Source organism: Triticum dicoccoides, chromosome 2B (assembly GCF_002162155.2).
Source record: "Triticum dicoccoides isolate Atlit2015 ecotype Zavitan chromosome 2B, WEW_v2.0, whole genome shotgun sequence".
Classification (NCBI taxonomy): Eukaryota; Viridiplantae; Streptophyta; class Magnoliopsida; order Poales; family Poaceae; genus Triticum; species Triticum dicoccoides.
In genome coordinates, this window is record NC_041383.1 from 213,472,098 (window position 1) to 213,493,273 (window position 21,176).

At 46.5% G+C, this 21,176-nt stretch overlaps 1 protein-coding gene across 1 annotated transcript; it reads left to right on the plus strand.

Annotated features, from left to right (window-relative positions):
- The first annotated feature begins 18,552 nt into the window (after positions 1–18,552).
- On the plus strand, positions 18,553–20,842 carry LOC119363141. The gene is made up of 3 exons (XM_037628453.1): positions 18,553–19,359; positions 19,456–19,815; positions 19,932–20,842. The coding sequence occupies exons 1-3, from the start codon at positions 18,838–18,840 to the stop codon at positions 20,577–20,579; spliced, it is 1,530 nt and encodes a 509-aa protein (XP_037484350.1). The 5' UTR covers positions 18,553–18,837; the 3' UTR covers positions 20,580–20,842.
- The last annotated feature ends 334 nt before the right edge of the window (positions 20,843–21,176 follow it).

Here is a 21,176-nt window from a genome sequence, read left to right on the forward strand (position 1 = left end):
AGTTTGCTTGCGAGGGATCACAAAAGGGCACTGTACTTCACTACCTAGCGTCATTTAGCTTGCTACCTGTCTACGGACGACGATGATGCGAGCGTGCAGTACCGACGAAGATGCCATGCACTTCGCTGTCCAAATTCCAAACTAGGGTTGTTGCTATTCAGAAGCATTTTTCTAGTGTTTTTCAGAAAATCTGATGACTTTTTTTGGGTGCAGTGCGGTTCAGAAGCTTCCGTGCAGTATGGCGACCATGGACGTGCGTCTCGCTGTGCGGCTCAGTACTCCTGTGGGTGCAGTTTGTGGGCGCGTCGGCGACAACGGTGGCAACGCAGTGCGCTCCAGTGGTCGCCGTGGTGCAGCTCAGTGGCTCGCTCGAGCACGGGCTTCATCGCCTCGGTGATTCTGTAGTGTGTTCCCTGGTCATGCAGCTCGGTATCATGAATTCCAAATTTGCTCTCGATTTTTCATAAGAATTTGATGGTTCACTTCTGTTTACTAAAAACGCGAGGAGTACACTTTCTTTTGGATGTGGTTCATTGTGCTACGCGTTGGATCGAAGACTCCCGTCAGTTTTCCTAACATCAACAAAATGTGTGGCCCATTTTGTGAGATAAAAAAAAGAAAAACATGCAGTTTTGTATTTAACTCTTGCAGTGCAGAAAACAAATGCAGCTCACTTCACGTTCACAAAGATGTCCAAGATGAGTTAGATGAAAAAGGACAAAAATAAAATAATGCAGTGCACTTTCCACAGTGTTTTGGTTCACTTACGTCCAATGTGAAGTGGAATTTTTTTTATGGAAACGACAAAAAGTAGTAATGCCGTTCACTTTTGATAGTGTTGTGGTCCACTTGCTCTTGTCTTTGCGCTTCAATCTTGTTAATAAAGAAGTCAGAAAAAGGACAAAAGAAATCATGGACTTTTATAGTTAGAAAAATGACGAAAGAAAATCATGAAGTCCGCTTGACTGACTAACGCAGTGCGGTTTTCAGTATGAAGCAGTGCGTTCTTCTGTCCAATGAAAGGTCCACTCGCTTGGTCAACGCGCGTAAAAAATTAATAAGTATAAAAAAACTAGTACTCATGAGGTTCACTTTTGGTAGTGTTACGGTTCAATTTCGGAAGTGTTGTGGTCCACTCTCGTTTTGGAAAAAGTTGAAAAAAGGACAACAAAAACTTGTGCGAGAAAGTTTATGTCCGACAAAAAGAAATCATGAAGTTCACTTGACTGTCTGTTGCAGTGCAGCTTTCAGTTTGAAGCAGTGCGTTCTTCTGTCCGACGACGATTTTGGTGTCACGAAAAAACAGTGTCCACTTTTTGATAATTTTAAAACTGCTCTTAAACCGTAAGGAATTAGGGAGTGTGTTCTACATGAAAAAGTTGCGTCTCATTGATATCTTCTCAACGGCGTATCGTTTGAATCATTCCGACCAGCGGTTTGCAAAAAAATCGCCAAAAATGACCGCTGCCACTCGTTGTCCGCCGCACGATTTTCAAAATTAACTTAAAACCGTAAGGAATTTCAAAAATATTTCAACATATGAAAGTTGAGCCTCGTTCGTAGCTTTCCAACGGCGTATCACACGCCTCGTTTCGGCAAATGGTTCAAAAACTGGAGCGAAAACAGTACCGAACATTTTAAAAAACTTGAAAAACAGAGTTCCGTGATTTAGTAATTTGAAATTGCTCTTAAACCGTAATGAATTAGAGAAAGATTTATATATGAAAAAGATGCGCCTCGACGATATCTATCCAACGGCGTATCATTTGCTTCATTTCGACAAGCGGTTTAGAAAAAAACGTGAAAAAATGCTCGCTGCCACTCGTCATCCGCCGCACTATTTTCAAAACTGCTCTTAAACCGTGTGGAATCTCGAAAAGTGTTTAACATGTCGAAGTTGCGCCTAATCCATAGCTTTTCAATGGTATATTACACGCCTCATTTCGATAAATGGTTAGAAAATTAGAGCGAAAACAGTACCAAAAAAATAACGCGTGCAGTTTTTTCCGACGAGAAGTTCACTAGTCTCTATTGCAGTGCTCGTCGTCAAAATGATGCAGTGCGCTTCTATTGAGCGTGCAGTGCCAAAGTGGTGTGCAGAATAGTTATTCTGCTAATATTAGCAGAATAGACCGTCATATATATAGCACACCCAACAACACAAATTATATGGCAAGGAGATTTCTTACCAAAATAAATTGTTCACTTCCACTTGAAATACTAGTTGATTATGTAAATTTGAACAGTTAAGCATAAGTACTCCAAACAATGAAAACAAATATGATCAAATCTCGACATATGCCAATAGATTCTGAATGCCTACAAAAGAAAAATTAGACTTAGTACCTATTAAATAGACTTGTGCAATTAACCATAAAGTTAATAGTATTACCTTTTAAAATAGCCCTCTAGGTTCATTCATGACCTCAAAGCGATCAATGACTACATCATTGGTAACTTCTCTCATTTCTTCTTTCTCCACATAGCAAATAAGGTCATGATTCAATGCATCATCACCAAGAGGATTGCGCGAAAATGTCTTCACAAGTTTCATGCCCGAAAAACATCTCTCAACTATAGCAGTGGCAACAGGCAATACAAGTGCCAAATTCACAAGCCGGTAGACCAAAGGATACACAATATGTTTCTTTATCTCCACCATTTTTTGAGAGATCTCACAAATATTATTTATGCTAGAGAAGCGATCATCTACTCGAACATCAGCTATGTAAAGACGGAGGTGATGTTTCAGGTCCCTCAATTCTCCATAATCAAAATCTTTTGGATAAAGTCTAGCTAGATCCATCAAATGCTCTAAATTGAAATCCTTGAATGATTTTTTTGGGCTCAAAGCAGCTAAGCATATTAGTAGCTCAGAATTTTTCTCATTAAATCGGCTATCAAGTTCTTGAAGCAGCCAATCAATAACATCATTGAAACAATTCACTTCATAATGATGCTTATTAGTGATACCTGTTTTTTGACGTGGCTTCTTTGGATTGACATATTGCTCTGCCATCTCCAACTTGGAAATCTCATGTTTTTCACAAAATGCATATGCTTCACCCAAGGCTAATTCCCAACCATTCCTCCTTAAATCATTCAATGAGTCTTTGGTTGACTGCACACAATGTACAACATTCACAATGTCTTGATTCTTCCTTTATAGAGCCATTGATAATGTGTTTGTGATAGCCAATATAGTGGACATAAGTTGCAGGTAGAACACAAAATCAAATGATTGGAAATAAACAAGGAGACCACAAGCTTGCCTTATGTTTGTGTCATCACTGTCTTCTTCTTCCACGTATTCTAGCACTTTGATAACTGCAGGGAACAAATCAATCAAACTCTTCAGAGTCCTCTGGTGAGAACTCCATCGGGTGTCTCCGGGTCTTTGAAGTGCTAGCTCTTGATTTAATCCCGTCCCACTTTGAAGTACACCACAACCTAAGGCTCCGCGCACTTGTTCTTTATATTTGTCTCGAATCATGTCCTTTCTCTTTGAAGATCCATAAACAACATTCAACAATACAGAGATCATAAAAAAAATCCTAATCCATTTGTGCTTCCTTACAACAGCCACAACAACCAGTTGCAATTGGTGCCCAAAACAATGAACATAATATGCTGTGTTGTTCTCCCTCATGATTAAAGACTGCAAACCATTAAACTCACCTCGCATGTTGCTCGCGCCGTCGTACTCTTGGCCCCTAACTTGCTGGAGACTTAAACTGAGTTTTGCAAATAAATCATCAATAGCAGACTTGAGGTACTTTGAAGTTGTCTCCTTCACATAAACAAGGCCAACTAAACTCTCTTTCGCACTTCTGCATTTACCAGCATATCTCAAGACCACTGCCATCTGTTCTTTACCAGCCACATCCCTTGATTCATCAACTAGCAAAAAAATACACCATCTCAAATTTCTTCAAGAATAGAATGCAATATTTGCTTTGCAAAACATTCAGCTATGTCCTTCTGGATCATTTGAGAAGTCATCTTATTGTTACCTAGAGCATTAGGGCCTACAACAAAAGCAATACGCCCATTCTTTGTACTCACTATACTCAAGCCAGTTCCCAAACTCATCAAACCAATCTGGATTAAACTTTCTCTCTCGACCACCAATAGTTGTAGTTTTAAAATTATAAGTACGAGGTTGACAAAGAGTCTTTGCCAAATATTTTCTTCTTACCACATCCCTTAGATTAGGAGGATACTCATCTATGCTTCTCCTTTTGCCAAGATCAGATTGAATTTCCTCTTCCCAATTGATTTCTTCTAGAGCTTGAGATGAATTCCACATGTTATGGGATAGACCTTCATCTGCCAAGGCATCATTTTGTTCCTGTGATGGAGCATCATCCGGTTCATGTGGCGGAGCTGGAGGATCATCCGGTTCATGTGATGGGCTAGCTATATCATCTTGTGCCGAGGGCTTCATTTTTTTAACAAACCTTTCCATAAATTCTCATGTGATTAATTATTATTGTATTAGTAAAAATGTACAGACTTACATTATTCGTGTTTGCATATGCAAGAATAGAAACAATAAACAAAACATATTGATTGAATTATACGATTAGGGACTTAAACTTACTCGACATTGTGCCTCACTGCTGTCACAGAAATAATCCTCCCCTAGTTAGATATGAATCGCAGTCAATTGTTCTCAATTGTAATAGCTTCAAATATTAAGACCCTAGCCATACAATTAGAAAAACAGAAATTAAAAAAGTGAAATTCCTACACATAGTTAACTAGTTGAGATTTCAGATTTGAGAGAGATAGGCAATTACCAAGTGCTGAGATGAGAGCTGAGACGTACCTCAAATTTCCAACAATCCCTAAGTGGGGCGAGGGTGGAGGTGGCCGGCTAGCGATGCTTGAACAACAGCGACTAGGTGGACCAGCGGCTGGCCGCGCGACGGAGAATCCGAGAAGGGCTGAGAGCGGCGGCGCTGTGAGGGTTGAGGCGCAGAAGCCAAGCGGACGAGCAACCGAACAGGCGCACGTACAGGTATACAGCTGTATTGGGGATCAATAGCTTTTTTTCAACACGCGCACGTACTGACGTACAGGACCAGGGATCGATTAATCTATAGCTGGGCTGGCCGGTGTCTAGGTCCAAAAATTACTGGTGTCCAGCCCCAAAAACTTGGACTATGTATAAGGTAAGCACGTATTTTACCTGGTGCCAGTGACACCGGATGAGATAACATGGCTCCGCCCCTGGTCACTAGTATGCCTCTACATGACTAGCTCGTTGATCAAAGATGGTTAAGGTTTCCTAACCATAGACATGAGTTGTCATTTGATAAACGGGATCACATCATTAGGAGAATGATGTGATTGAATTGACCCATTCCGTTAGCTTAGCACTTGATCATTTTACTTTACTGCTATTGCTTTCTTCATGACTTATACATGTTCCTATGACTATGAGATTATGCAACTCCCGATTATCGGAGGAACACTTTGTGTGCTACCAAACGTCACAACATAACTGGGTAATTATAAAGGTGCTCTACAGGTGTCTCTGATGGTACTTGTTGAGTTGGCATAGATCGAGATTAGGATTTGTCACTCCGATTGTCAGAGAGGTATCTCTGGGCCCTCTCGGTAATGCACATCACTCTAAGCCTTGCAAGCAATGTGACTAATGAGTTAGTTGCGGGATGATGCATTACGGAACGAGTAAAGAGACTTGCCGGTAACGAGATTGAGCTAGGTATTGAGATACTGACGATCAAATCTCGGGCAAGTAACATACCGATGACAAAGGGAACAACATATGTTGTTATGCGGTTTGACCGATAAAGATCTTCGTAGAATATGTAGGAGCCAATATGAGCATCAAGGTTCCGCTATTGATTATTGACCGGAGATGTGTCTCGGTCATGTCTACATAGTTCTCGAACCCTTAGGGTCCGCATGCTTAACGTTCGGTGATGATTGGTATTATGAGTTTATGTGTTTTGATGTACTGAAGGGAGTTCGGAGTCCCGTATATGATCACGGACATGACGAGGAGTCTCGAAATGGTTGAGACATAAAGATCGATATATTGGATGACTATATTTGGACTTCAGAAGTGTTCCGGGCAAGTTCGGGCATATACTGGAGTACCGGGGGGTTACTGGAACCCCCCGGGGAGTATAATGGGCCTTATGGGCCTTAGTGGAGAAGAGGAGGGGCGGCCAAGGCAGGGTCGTGCGCCCCCTCCCCCTCTAGTCCGAATTGGACAAGGAGGGGGGCGGCGCCCCCCTTTCCTTCCCCCCTCTCTCCTCCTTCCCCCTTCTCCTACTCCTACTAGGAAAGGAGGAGTCCTACTCCCGGTGGGAGTAGGACTCCCCCCTTGGCGCGCCCTCCTCCTGGCCGGCCGCCTCCCCCCTAGCTCCTTTATATACGGGGGCAGTGGGGGGCACCCCAAGACACACAAGTTGATCATTGATCTTTAGCCGTGTGCGGTGCCCCCCTCCACCATAATCCACCTCGGTCATATCATAGCGGTGCTTAGGCGAAGCCCTGCGTCGGTAGCTTCATCAACACCGTCATCACGCCATCATGCTGACGGAACTCTCCCTCGAAGCTCTACTAGATCGTGAGTTCGTGGGACGTCACCGAGCTGAACGTGTGCAGATCGCGGAGGTGCCGTACGTTCGGTACTAGGATCGGTCGATCGTGAAGACGTACGACTACATCAACCGCGTTGTTATAACGCTTCCGCTTATGGTCTACGAGGGTACGTGGATGACACTCTCCCCTCTCATTGCTATGCATCACCATGATCATGCGTGTGCATAGGAATTTTTTTGAAATTACTACGTTTCCCAACAGTGGCATCCGAGCCAGGTTTATGCGTAGATGATATATGCACGAGTAGAACACAAGTGAGTTGTTCTACCAACGTACTTTGCATATAGGTGGCTGGCGGGTGTCAGTTTCTCCAACTTTAGTTGAATTGAGTGTGGCAACGCCCGGTCCTTGTTGAAGGTTAAAACAACACTAACTTGACGAAATATCGTTGTGGTTTTGATGCATAGGTAAGAACGGTTCTTGCTCAGCCCGTAGCAGTCACGTAAAACTTGCAAGAACAAAGTAGAGGACGTCTAACTTGTTTTTGCAGGGCATGTTGTGATGTGATATGGTCAAGACATGATGCTAAATTTTATTGTATGAGATGATCATTTTTTGTAACAGAGTTATCGGCAACTGGCAGGAGCCATATGGTTGTCGCTTTATTGTATGCAATGCAATCACCATGTAATTGCTTTACTTTATCACTAAGCGGTAGCGATAGTCATAGAAGCAATGTTGGCGAGACGACAACGATACTACGATGGAGATCAAGGTGTCGCGCCGGTGACGATGATGATCATGACAGTGCTTTGAAGATGGAGATCAACGGCACAAGATGATGATGGCCATATCAAATCACTTATATTGATTGCATGTGATGTTTATCTTTTATGCATCTTATTTTGCTTTGATTGACGGTAGCATTATAAGATGATCTCTCACTAAATTTCAAGGTATAAGTGTTCTCCCTGAGTATGCACCGTTGCCAAAGTTCGTCGTGCCGAGACACCACGTGATGATCGAGTATGATAATCTCTACGTTCACATACAACGGGTGCAAGCCAGTTTTGCACACACAGAAATACTCGGGTTAAACTTGATGAGCCTAGCATATGCAGATATAGCCTCGGAACACTGAGACCGAAAGGTCGAGCGTGAATCATATAGTAGATATGATCAATATAGTGATGTTCACCATTGAAAACTACTCCATTTCACGTGATGATCGGAACTGGTTTAGTTGATATGGATCACGTGATCACTTAGATGATTAGAGGGATGTCTGTCTAAGTGGGAGTTCTTAAGTAATTTGATTAATTGAACTTTAATTTATCATGAACTTAGTACCTGATAGTATTTTGCTTGTCTATGTTGTTGTAGATAGATGTCCCATGTTGTTGTTCCGTTGAATTTTAATGCGTTCCTTGAGAAAGCTAAGTTGAAAGATGATGGTAGCAATTACACGAACTGGGTCCGTAACTTGAGGATTATCCCCATTGCTGCACAGAAGAATTACATCCTGGAAGCACCGCTAGGTGCAAGACCCGCTGCAGGAGCAACGTCGGACGTTGTGAACGTCTAGTTGAGAAAAGCTGATGACTACTCGATAGTTTAGTGTGCCATGCTTTACGGCTTAGAACCGGGACTTCAACGACGTTTTGAACATCATGGAGCATATGAGATGTTCCAGGAGTTGAAGTTAATATCTCAAGCAAATGCCCCGATTGAGAGATATGAAGTCTCCAATAAGTTCTATAGCTGCAAGATGGAGGAAAATAGTTCTGTCAGTGAATATATACTCAAAATGTCCGGGTATAATAATCACTTGATTCAACCGGGAGTTAATCTTCCTGATGATAGTGTCATTGACAGAATTCTCCAATCACTGCCACCAAGCTACAAGAGCTTCGTGGTGAACTATAATATGCAAGGGATGGAAAAAACAATTCCCGAGCTCTTCGTGATGCTAAAGGCTGCGGGGGTAGAAATCAAGAAGGAGCATCAAGTGTTGATGGTCAACAAGACCATCAATTTCAAGAAAAAGGGTAAAGGGAAGAAGAAGGGGAACTTCAAGAAGAAAAACAAACAAGTTGCTGCTCAGGAGAAAAAACCCAAGTCTGGACCTAAGCCTGAGACTAAGTGCTTTTACTGCAAAGGGACTGGTCACTGGAAGCGGAACTGTCTCAAGTATTTGGCGGATAAGAAGGATGGCAAGGTGAACAAAGGTATATGTGATATACATGTTATTGATGTGTACCTTACTAAAGCTCGCAGTAGCACCTGGGTATTTGATACCGGTTCTGTTGCTAACATTTGCAACTCGAGATAGGGACTACGGATTAAGCGAAGATTGGCTATGGACGAGGTGACGATGCGCGTGGGAAATGGTTCCAAAGTCGATGTGATCGCGATCGGCACGCTACCTCTACATCTACCTTCGGGATTAGTTTTAGACACTATTTTGGATGAAAATTTGTTATTTAAAGATGTCAAATTCGATTTTTCTTCTTGTGGTTTTTTTCCATAAGTGCACCAAAAGGCGAATATCCAATTTTGAGTCCGGGCTCATCTGCACACGGTGAACAATAAATTCAATAAAATGCTAGATTTTTTTTAAAATCCGATTGTTTTGCATGCAAGATGATTGAGCACGTATCAAATTTCAAATCATTTGAACATCTTAGTAGCTCTTAGCAAAAAAAATCATGTGTGAAGAGTGCACATTAAACATTTTCACATACCTCAAATTTATCTTTTTTACTGAGAGGTACTCGAACATCCAAAATACTCTGAAGTTTGGCACGGACATCACACGCTCACACATCTTTCCTGATTTTTTTTTACCTTTTAGTGATTTTTTGTTTACTCCGGAGCTCATCTAAGCTTGTGAGCCAAAACGCTGCTGTCACTCAAATGTCAAGTTTATTGAAAAAAAATCAGATTTTTTTACTTTTTATTTAATTACTATTTTTCTTATATATATTTTTGAACACAGTACAAAAACATGCGCTTTTACATACGCGCATACACTCATCCCTATGAGAGCACACATGCACACCCTACCCCTATGAGCATGTTCGAAAGACTGAGCCGGCATATTATCTTGAGATTTACGAAGTCACGTAGGCGTCCCGTCGTCGACGAGAAGTCTCCTCCCACTGAAAGTGTCCCTTTATTATTCAACCACAAGTTGGTTCGCTATATTTTTCCCGTATAAGGTGTATTATACACTTATATACAGCAAAAATAAATTCCCCTCCAACTTTATACTACGTCCTATACACGGTGGGAGATGCTCTAATCGAATAAAATGCCCTCTTGTTCCAACAAAATCTTCTAGTGGAGAAATAAAAACATTCAATCGGACGGAAGGGACGCGAGGCGAATATCATGGCTTCACATGGTCACCCACTCACCCACACATGCACGTGAAAACACAGCAACAAGACAAAAATGCCTACCTACACTGCTCGTGCCTATGCCAACTTACAAGTCAACGACATGATAGCACTATTGAGCTTCGCAGCCTCCCTTCCCAAAACATATGCACGCATCGCGTGAACGTGCCATATTTGCCGTATACAAAGATCTCCAAGACGCAGACGTGCAGCTTTGCCTTGATCGTGTCCGTTGGAGAAATACATCACCGCCCGAGACGGGATCACCGCAACGGGCAAGAAGGAGATCGGATGGCGCCGACGTGCCGTGCCCCGCACGGCGCCCGCTCACGTCGACGGTCGACCCGGTCAAGGCGCGGCGAGGCAAGCGCGCGGCCTCCGACAGCGCAGCAACGGCAGGTCAAAGTCACGCACCAGCACTTGCGCGCGGAGCCGGGCATCGACGACGCCGACGCTGCCCCCTGCCCCTCACGAGCGCGTCATGTGCTGTGCCCCCGCCCCGGCCTCGGCCCCGTCTCGCCCGGCCGCACCACGTGGCCTCGCGCCGCGCTTTTGGCATCTCTCCGCCGATGCCGCCGCGGCGCCGCTGCCCGTTGGTTGGCGCCCGCGTTTCGGGCCCCCGGCCACGCCACGGGACGGGTTCGATCGGCGCCGTGTTGGTGTTGGTAGGAGACTTGGGGCGACCGCGGTGCGGTGGTGGCGCTGGGGCCGAGCAGAAAGAAAGCGATGGTTGCACGTTGGGGAGGGGCCGCGCGGCTCCGTTTCAGATGCGCCATCGGCCATGATTTGTTTGGAAACAAAGGACCTCGGATAAGCCGTTCGCAGCATGATAACAGTACTACATCAACGCCACTGTAGCAGTGGTCGCCAGTGTGAATAAGTTGTGTCATGTCCGCGGAAGAAGCACGTACGTGCACAGGCGCAATGCCACCGTAGGGATTAGTTGTTGTACCCAATGGCATCGGTACCACTCATCTGCGGTTGCAGGGAATGGTATTTAGCGGTACTTGCAAATGCCATTTCTTTTTCTCAAAGCTTCCCATGCTTAGAAGACATCCTTGTTTAGTTAGCGGTAGCATTGATTTCGAAAGAGAAGGCAACACATGCGGCGAGCCCTGAATCAAGGAGGCAGCATGCCGACTAAGATCGACAGCTACGGACCCTGAAGTTTTGCACTGATAGATAGATAGATAGATAGATACAAGAACACATCACATTTACCTACCTACCCACCCACTGCCCCCACGTCTATCTTGGCACCACATGCATGTAACTATACTGCATGAAAAGAAACACACATGACGGCGATACGGCGCTCAATTATCCTCCACCCTGGAAGGCGTGCCTTGGGCTCGTGATGACAGAAATTCAAAAACCTATCCAGATTCTAATTGAGGCAAGAGCACTAGAGACCCACAAACTTGCATTGGATGTGATGGTTTAGTCCATAAACTTGCAAAAGGTGATCAACTCATCCATAAACTTGCAAACTATGTGATGGTTTAGTCCACAGCCAATCAGAGACAGACAATTGGCGCCTAGCTGGCTGCTGCGTGGCACACCTGGTCGGACTGGGCCTTTTGCAGAAAACCCCTCAACGTTTCTGGAAATCACGCCCGCCGTCCCTGTCTGGCCTCCCTTGGCTATTTAATATTGCGGCCCCTCTCACCTGGTCGGGAAATCACTTCGCCTCAGAGTTACGGGAGCCGCGGGGAGTGGCGACGGCGTCCGTTCCCCTAACGCCAGCGACGGCGGCGACGTCGCCGGCCATCGTGGCGGCCATGGAGCCACCAGAATCCGTTGGCCTCGTCCGCGAACCGGGCGCATTTCCGCCGGATTACGGTAAGGCCTGCCCTCCTTCACCTCTGCTTTCCGTTTGCTTTTTTGGCACTCGTCGTGGTTGGTCGCCGGGGTTGATCGACACCGTTACTCGCCGGGCTTGGTCGCCGGGGTAGATTAGAAGGTTGCTGCGGAGTGGGATTGGAGGTTCGGTTCGGTTGCTAGGGTTTATGTTGTTGGAGCAGAGGAAAGTAGGGGTTTAGGGCTCTAAAGTTGATGTTTTCTGTCATGAAGTTCAGTTATTTTGCTAGGAAATATGTGGATTTAAGCCTGTACTGGTTGCAATGTTGAAGTTGATCGTGAACATGTTGATTCTGAAGATTGTGCCATACAGTTGGGGTTTTGGGACATAAAGTTGGGGTATTGGGCCATAAAGTTTGGGTTTTGGGGTAGGATATATGAAAATGTGTGGTTTTTAGGTAGTGCTAAATGAAAATGTGTGATTTTGGATAGTTGATGTTACTATTCTGGATATTGTACTGCTCTGAAAGTCTGAATAATGTTGACACTGCTGAATATTTTCATTGTCTGAATATTGCTGGTCATGCTCTGAATTTGTTTTGCAGTGTGTGATGCAGCAATGGGCATGGCTGTGGAATCTACATTCTTCACTTTGCAGATTGAGCATAATGGCATTCTTTGTAGACCAAGTAGCAACCTGGAGTATGCAAGTGCTAGTGTGGAGATTCTGGATTATTGCTCTGCTTCTAATTTCTCATATTCATTTATTGAGAAGCATCTGCAATGGTTGAGCTATCCTGTGTGGGAGCACCACATCTATTGGTGTAGGCCTGGGTGCCTATTGTCAGAAGAGCTGGTGCCAATTAGAGGAGATGTTGATGTCCAGTACATGATCACAGCAAGTGCAGTCCATAAGGTGCTGGAGATATTGATTGACCATTCAGATTTTATTCAGATATGCAGGCATGATGTCATATATACAATGCCCAGCTCAATGTCCAAATCAATGGTTGAAATTATTCTCTCTGAGAAAGAAGCTAGTGGAAGTCAGCACATGGAAGTTTCAGTTCAAGCAGCAGAGACATCAAGTGCAAACTTGCAAATTGCAGTTTCAGAGCAAGCACAGACAGTAGAAGAATTGACAGATTCAGACTTTAGTGACAATGACTTCAGCATTGATGAGGGAGATGATGATCTCTTTGATGAGTACATTGATTTTTGTGTGGATGAAGAGGAACCAGAAGAGATAGATGATGAGCCTGAATATGTACTTGAGGATGAGGACCTTGATTTGTCCAGAGAAGAAGAAGATAACCTAAAATACAAGTTCAGTGCTTTCAATGCAAAGGTGCACATGGACTCTCCTATATTCAGAGTAGGCATGGTCTTTGCAGATGTCAAGCAACTGAGGCAAGCTCTGAATGCATATTCAATAAGGAACAGAGTTGAGATCAAGAAGGTAAAGAATGAAAAAACCAGATTGGAGGCAGTGTGCAAGCCTGGTTGTCCATGGCTTCTTAAAGCTGGATTGGACAATAGGACAGGGGGCTTTGTGATAAAGGTTTATGCTGCAGTCCACAAGTGTCAGAAGGCATGGGAGTTGAAAGCACTGACAGCCAATTTCCTTACAAAAATTTTCATTAATGAATTCAGGGATGACCAAAAGATGGGGCTTGGCACATTTTCAAGGAAGGTTACAAAGGAGCTTCACATTACTGTCAACAAATGGAAGTTAGCTAGGGCTAGGAAACAAGTTCTGAAGATAATTCGTGGGGATGAGGATGAACAGTTTAGTAAGTTGTGGGACTATGGTCAGGAACTGAGGACATGTAACCCTGGCTCCACATTTCTGGTGTCCACTCATGTTGTGACAAATGAACAGTACCCAATGGGCAGAAAATGTTTGAAATCAGTGTATTGGTCTTATGATGCTTGCAAAAGAGGTTGGCTTCAGGGATGCATGCCTATTATATTTGTTGATGGGTGTCATATGAAAACAAAGTACAAAGGGATGTTGTTGACTGCTGTTGGCATAGATCCTAATGACTGCATATTCCCTCTGGCAATGGGTTGGGTTGAAGTTGAGTGTACTAGTGCTTGGGAATGGTTTTTGACCACTCTTAGAGATGATCTTAATATCATAAACACTTCACCTTTCACAATCATGAGTGACAAGCAAAAGGGATTAATAAATGCAGTGATAAAAGTGTGGCCAGATGCAGAACACAGGTTTTGTGTGAGGCACATTTATCAAAACTTCCATGAGAAGCACAAAGGAGAAGTGTTGAAACAAGACTTATGGGCCATAGCAAGATCTACTAACAAGCAGAAGTGAAGAGCAAATTGTGAGAAGATGGATGAACATAGTGCTGCAGCTTTTGATTGGACTGAAAGATTGAATCCAAAGACATGGGTGAAAGCATTCTTTAGTGAGTTTCCTAAATGTGACATAGTGTTGAACAACAATTCTGAAGTTTTCAACAGTTACATCTTGGATGCTAGGGAAATGATAGTGCTATCAATGTTAGAAAATATTTTCTACAAGCTTATGCACAGAATGCAGAGCAAACAAAGAGAAGCAGCTAAAAAATGGACAGGACATAGAATCTGTCCCAAGATTCTCAAAAAGCTTGAAAAAAATATTGAATATGCAGCTAACTGTCATGTTGCTGGTGCTGGACAGGAACTGTTCAAGGTACAATCAGGTCCTAACAGCTACAATGTGGACCTTGCCTTGTTCAGGTGTGACTGTGATAGATGGCAGCTGTCAGGAATACCCTGTAGTCATGGAGTTGCATGTATGAGAGAGGAGAGGATTGATCCAGAGGAAATGGTCCATGAGTGCTACTCTGTCCAAACCTATTTGAAAGCCTATGGATACAATCTGATGCCTCTTAGAGACCCTGAAATGTGGGAGAAGATGGATGGGGATAAAGTGTATCCACCTATCTTCACTAAACAACTAGGAAGGCCCAAAAAAATAGGAAAAAGACACCAGAGGAAAAGATGAAAGCTGGTGTTAGAGTGCCAAACAAAAATGGAGTGACAATGCACTGCTCCATATGTGGCAGACCTGATCACAACAGGAAGGGGCACTACAAGTACCAGGAAGCTCAAATGGGACCTAGAGATCCAATAGAAGATGAGGACTATGATGATCCAACATTTGTACAAGTACATCACTTTGTTCCACTATATTAATCTTTCTGAACTTCTTTGCATTTTACATTAATCTTTCTGAACTTCTTTGCTCATCTCATAACTCATCTCACTTTGTTGTGCAGAACATTTTTCCTCACTTGGCAAACCCTGGCATGGATCCAAGCCAGTTGCCAGACAGCATGGTTTCAAGCATGACCAGGAGGGAGAGATCTCACAGGGCTCCACAAAGGTTCCATGGCCCTCTACCAGAACAATCAGCATTTGTTGCAGCAGCTGCTGCTGCAATTCCACAGCCAACAGTGACAACACAGATGAACATTGGGATAACTGAAAGAGGAGAAAGCTCACAACCTGCTAGCAGAGGAAAAAGGAAAAATGTAGCAGCTGGCAGAACTTCAGGTACAGGGAGGGGCAGAGGAAGAAATGCAGCAACTGGCACATCTTCAGGTGTAGAAAGGGGCAGAGGAAGAAATGCAGCAACTGGCACATCTTCAGGCATAGGGAGGGGCAGAGGAAGAAATGCAGCAACTGGCACAACTACAGGTGTAGAAAGGGGTAGAGGAAGAAATGCTGCAGCTGGAGGATCTTCAAGTGCAGGGAGGGGCAGAGGAAGAAATGCAGCAACTTCAGTTGCAGGAACATCTTCAGGTGAAGCTGGCACATCTTCAGGTGCAGGAAGGGGCTTCTTATGGTTGTTATGTGGAGATGACAGACCTATGGTGATTCCAGATCTGAATACAGCACCTGATGCATGAATTGTGTCATGGGTGAACTTTTTAGAGGCATAAACTTGTAACTTATTGATTTTGCTGAATTTTGCACCTGAGGCATCTTATATTCAGTTAGAACCATTTTACTGAATTTTGCTATGAGTTGATGGGCATTTGCACCAGCTGAATTTTGCTATGAGTTGATGGGCATTTGCACCATTTTGCATGAATTGTACTAAATGAACTAACTGAACTAAATGAACTAACTGAACTAACTGAACTAAATGAACTAACTGAACTAAATGAACTAAATGAACTAACTGAACTAACTGAACTAAATGAACTAACTGAGTTTGTGCCCAAAATAAAAAAAAATAAAAAAATGTTTGGCCTGGGTCTCAAACCCAGGACCTGTCATTATAGAAGTAGAGTGCAATGCCAGTGCGCTACGAGTAGGAACTTGTTAGGGAGGGGCGGAGGAAGTATCTTGTACTGATAACAGAGAGGCCAACTCCCACTCGCCCACTCTCCTCTAGACGGTTCACGTTCCCACCCACCACATCAATAAAACCGCCGCCCCACCCACCCACCCACCACTCCACTCATCGACCGTGTCGCCTCCACTCCCCACTCCACTCACCACCGCCGGCCACCGCCGCCATGGTGAACAATGCGGGCTGGAAGAGATCACTAGAGGATCTTGCCGGCAACGACCAGTCGTTCCGCACGCAGATCAGAGAGGTATGCACCTGGTTCCCGAGCGCAAAGCTCATGCTCCATCATGCGCGCGGGTTGGCCAAGGTGCTGACGGACGAGGAGAATGCGCGTGCCTTCCCCAAGGGCCTCAAGGTGCCACCGCCGTTATTCCTCGTCTGGGCAATGCGGGAGGCCACGCTCAGCGTGGATCCGTACCAGAGAGCTAGGTGGTGGATGTATCGCTCCACAACCTCTCTGGCCCCGGTCCCCCTCGACGACGACCCTGCGGACGTCGTTGGCGTCGTGCTCGCGCTGCCTGCTCCAATCGACCCAGCGGACGACGACTCCGATGACGACCTGACAGAGGTTGTTGCCATCTCTGACGACGATTCTGACGACGTTGTTTTCGTTGCGTGGGTCGACATTGAGGGTGGCAGAAACATGCCCATCGACGTCGAGCTCCTGCCAGAAGACGTGAAGATCAAAGAAGAAAAAGAGGTGAAGGAGCCAGAGCCAGAGCAAAAGAAGAAGGGGGCAGTGAAGAAGGAGCCAGTGCGTCGCTCCATCCGCCTGCAACAGATGAAGAAACAGTGAAGATCTGCAGCTGTTGGAGTAGAAGAAGAAGCAGCTGAAGAAGAAGAAGAAGGGAGTAGTCAGGTATGCTGATTATATATTGGCATATAAGTTACCTATGTTGAACTAAAGATGTTGTTGAACTGTTATCTATTTTGAGCTGCTGCTGTTATCTATGTTGCATATGTTATCTATGTTGCCTATGTTGCAGTGTTGCCAAATATTATGTTGCTATGTGTGTTGCATTCTGCCCATATTGTGCCCATGTGCACACATCCAAAAATAGATACCTGGGCCCCTTCCAAATACAATGGTCTGAATTTAACTAAACTAAAATTTACAATGTTAAGTTAAATGAAATTTGCTTGATCTGAATTTTGCTTGCAGTTAAGTTAACTGAAATTTGCTTGCATTATCTGAATTTTGCTGCAACTATCTGAATTTTGGCACAATGCACACTTTCACTTCTCTGAAAAACAATTTCATCATCATTTCTTCATGAGGCAAAACAATTTCATCATCATTACCATGTGCACAATTTCAGTGCTCTGAAAAACAATTTCAGTTCATCATTTCTTTATTTGGTCAGTACTACATCAACATTTCTGAACTTCTTTCATCAGTACTACATCAACATGTCTCACACTAAAAACACCCTACTTGCTAACAATGACAGCTAGCACAATGGCAAACAGGCCAACATACAGAAGAGCTCCAAAACAAAAAATCTTTTCCCTAAATTGCTCTCTTTGCTTCTGCATCTTGACAATTGCTCTCTTTTCTTTCTCATTTCTTTTAGTTTCTGCTTCAAGTACTTTAATCCTGGCCTCCAACTCCATATTCTTCATGGCTAGATCCTTAATCCTGGCCTCCAACTTCATTGCTCTGCCATCCCTTTCCCCATTCCACTCCTGAAAAAATGATAAGCAATTCAGGTCAAGAACTCCTGAAAAATGATGAACAATTGCTCTGCCTTGTACTAAGTCAACTCATTATTCTGCAGCTCATTATTACTGGGATTTCTGTACTTACCTTGTTGCCACCGAAGTCAAGAACAGCAATGACCCTGGCGCTAGGTTCTCCAGGCCCGCCGCCGCCCAGGAACCCGTCGGCGTCGACGCCTACTCCATGGGATCGTAAGCCACCGCTCTGCTTCTCGCCGCCGCCGCCATCGGACGCTCTCATTCTCTCGCCGTCGGGATTTGGACAGGGGAAAGGGGAAAATAGAAGAGAGCTAGGGATTTGGGCAGGGATAAAGAAGACAAGTGAAGCAGGGACGGCGGGCGTGATTTTCAGAAACGTTGAGGGGTTTTCTGCAAAAGGCCCAGTCCGACCAGGTGTGCCACGCAGCAGCCAGCTAGGCGCCAATTGTCTGTCTCCGATTGGCTGTGGACTAAACCATTACATAGTTTGCAAGTTTATGAATGACTTGATCACCTTTTGCAAGTTTGTGGACTAAACCATCACATCCAATGTAAGGTTGTGGGTCTCTATTGCTCTTGCCTCATTCTAATTCTGTTCCACAGTTTGTTCGGCCGGCCTCACCGTTCGTGTGAGTGACACTGTCGAAAGCACGAGCCATGCCATAGCTATACTAGTAGCATCGAGCAAGCGAGAGAAAGCCCAGGCACATCTCCTCCCGACATCCCCCACCTCGCTCGCCTCTTTCCCTTTCGCCCCAGCGCTCTCGCGTCAGACGGTTTCCCCATCTCGCCCGCCCTTTATCTTTTCCTCTTTTCCGGCTTCTTTTTCCGTCTCATCTCGCCCCCGCCCGTCGCCTTCTACCTCTCGCACTCGCTTCACATCTTTCCCCTTCTACTCCACTCCTGGGCCGGCCGCACTCTCCATGCCCTCCCCGTGAAGCAAGCAGATCCTTTTGCCTCCCTTATTAGAGCTCGTTATCCGCTAGTGCCATGGAGAAGGAGAGGAAGCAGGGGTTCTTCGCCGCTCTAAAGGAGGAGGTGGTGCGGGGGCTGTCGCCGGCGAGGTCCCGCGGGAAGACCCCGGCCAGGAGCGCGTCGCCGGCAAGAATGCTGATCCCGCGCCGTCGCAAGGCGCCGCCGCCGCCGCCGGAGAAGCAGATGGAGCAGCAGCAGTACCTTCCGGAGCAGCTCATAGCGCGCTCTGGCAGCCTCCGACCGGGTGGCGAGGTGCTCGAGCCGCTCATTGAGGGCCCCGACGCCGACCGCCTCGCCGCCGGCGACTTCGTCGGAGAGGACTCCGGCCGGCGGGAGGGGTTCGGTCACTGGGTCCGCGGCCACCTGACGCGCACCCCGTCCATGGCCTCCGCCTCCACCGGCCCTGGCGGTTCGAGCGGCTCGTTCCGGCACTCCGACCTCCGCCTCCTCCTCGGCGTCATGGGCGCTCCTCTCGCGCCCATCTCGTCCAACCTGGCCGACCCGCTGCCCCTCCTCTCCATCAAGGGCACCCCCATTGTACGTCCACATCTTATGTTGATTCGCTTCCAAGTGATGCCGCTTTTGGTCGTGCATCTGGTACTCACTTCACTTCACTGCTCTGGGAATTCGCAGGAGTCGTCGTCCGCGCAGTACATCCTGCAGCAGTACATGGCGGCGTCCGGCGGCTACAAGATGCTGCAGTCGGTGAGGAACGCGTACGCCATGGGCAAGGTGCGGATGGTGGCGTCCGAGTTCGAGACGGCCACGCGCGTCGTCAAGAACCGCGGGCCGAGCGGCCGCGGCGCCGCTGCCGTCGAGCAGGGCGGCTTCGTGCTGTGGACGATGGCCCCCGGCATGTGGTACGTCGAGCTCGCCGTCGGCGGCAGCAAGGTCCACGCCGGCTGCAACGGCCGCCTTGTCTGGCGCCACACCCCTTGGCTCGGTGCCCACGCCGCGAAAGGCCCGGTTCGCCCCCTCCGCCGCGTCCTGCAGGTCTCGACATTGCCACCTTTAGCTTCTTCACCCCTCGATTCTCTCCCACCACCACCACCTCACAAGTCGCATCGCAAATCTTCTTACCATGCTCTCCCCACGAACTTGCAATGCAGGGTCTTGATCCGCTTACCACAGCCGGCCTGTTCGCGGAGGCGCGTTGCGTGGGCGAGAAGAAGGTGAACGGCGAGGACTGCTTCATCCTGAAGCTGTCGGCGGACCCGCAGACGCTGAAGCTGCGGAGCGAGGGGCCGGCGGAGATCATCCGGCACGTGCTGTTCGGCTACTTCAGCCAGCGCACCGGGCTCATCGTGCACATCGAGGACTCGCACCTGACCCGCATCCAGCCGCACTCCGGCGGCGACGCCGTGTACTGGGAGACCACCATCAGCTCGTGCCTGGAGGACTACCGCGCCGTGGAGGGCATCATGATCGCGCACGCCGGGCGGTCCGCCGTGACGCTGTTCCGGTTCGGCGAGGCGGCCATGAGCCACACCAAGACGCGGATGGAGGAGGCCTGGAGCATCGAGGAGGTGGCCTTCAACGTGCCGGGGCTGTCGGTGGACTGCTTCATCCCGCCGGCCGACATCAGGTCCGGCTCCGTGGGCGAGGCCTGCGAGCTGCCGCCGCACGGCGACCGCGCCAAGTCCACCGCCGTGCACCCCGCCCGCGTCGCGGCGGCCGCAGAGCGCACCCACGCGCACGGCGTGAATGCCGGCTCCGGAGGCCGCGGCGAGAAGATCGTGTGGAGAGTGGAAGTATAAGGAGCAGACTCGGAGTGAAGAATTAGCCGCAGTTGCTAGCTAGTCAGTCTGCCTGCTGGTAGAGATAAATTAAATTAAACCAGTGCAATTTGTTCATACTACTAGAGATCGAGCTCGATTTTCCTCTGCCTGCCTGCCTAGTGAATCATCATGAGACACTTGTTCTAACTCGTTGCTTCGAGTTCTTCATCCGTCCATCTTCTCTGTAAATAGGAGCATAAATGTTGATTCTGAGGCCGCTCGTGTCGCCTGGCCTGGATGAATCTTTATCCTCTGAATGCAGAAATTTTAGTGCAACCAAACCGACCTTTTTTCTCTGCATCCTTTACTGACTGACTCTTGTAGGCCATCCGGAGCTGTACTAGTACTAATTGTGGGTTCGTGTTACCGCTGCCATTTCTTGGTAGTGCCACTTGACAGATGATATTGGATACCTAGTACTGATGCTTATTTTGAGCTCGGTGCCTCTTCCAGAGTAAAAAGAAAAAACCTTTGCTTGTCTTGACACGGACATGCATGTACGTACCCAGATAGATCAGTGTGCATTAGCACATGAGACATGACACTCCATCTGAAAGATGCAACTTGCTACTAACT

What these genes read in the sequence shown, in the direction of transcription:
- LOC119363141 (XM_037628453.1), top strand. Translation starts at nt 18,838, where the DNA reads ATGGAGAAGGAGAGGAAGCAGGGGTTCTTCGCCGCTCTAAAGGAGGAG. An exon ending in CCATCAAGGGCACCCCCATT is followed by an intron (nt 19,360 to 19,455) that starts GTACGTCCACAT and finishes GGGAATTCGCAG; the next exon opens with GAGTCGTCGTCCGCGCAGTA. An exon ending in CCCTCCGCCGCGTCCTGCAG is followed by an intron (nt 19,816 to 19,931) that starts GTCTCGACATTG and finishes CTTGCAATGCAG; the next exon opens with GGTCTTGATCCGCTTACCAC.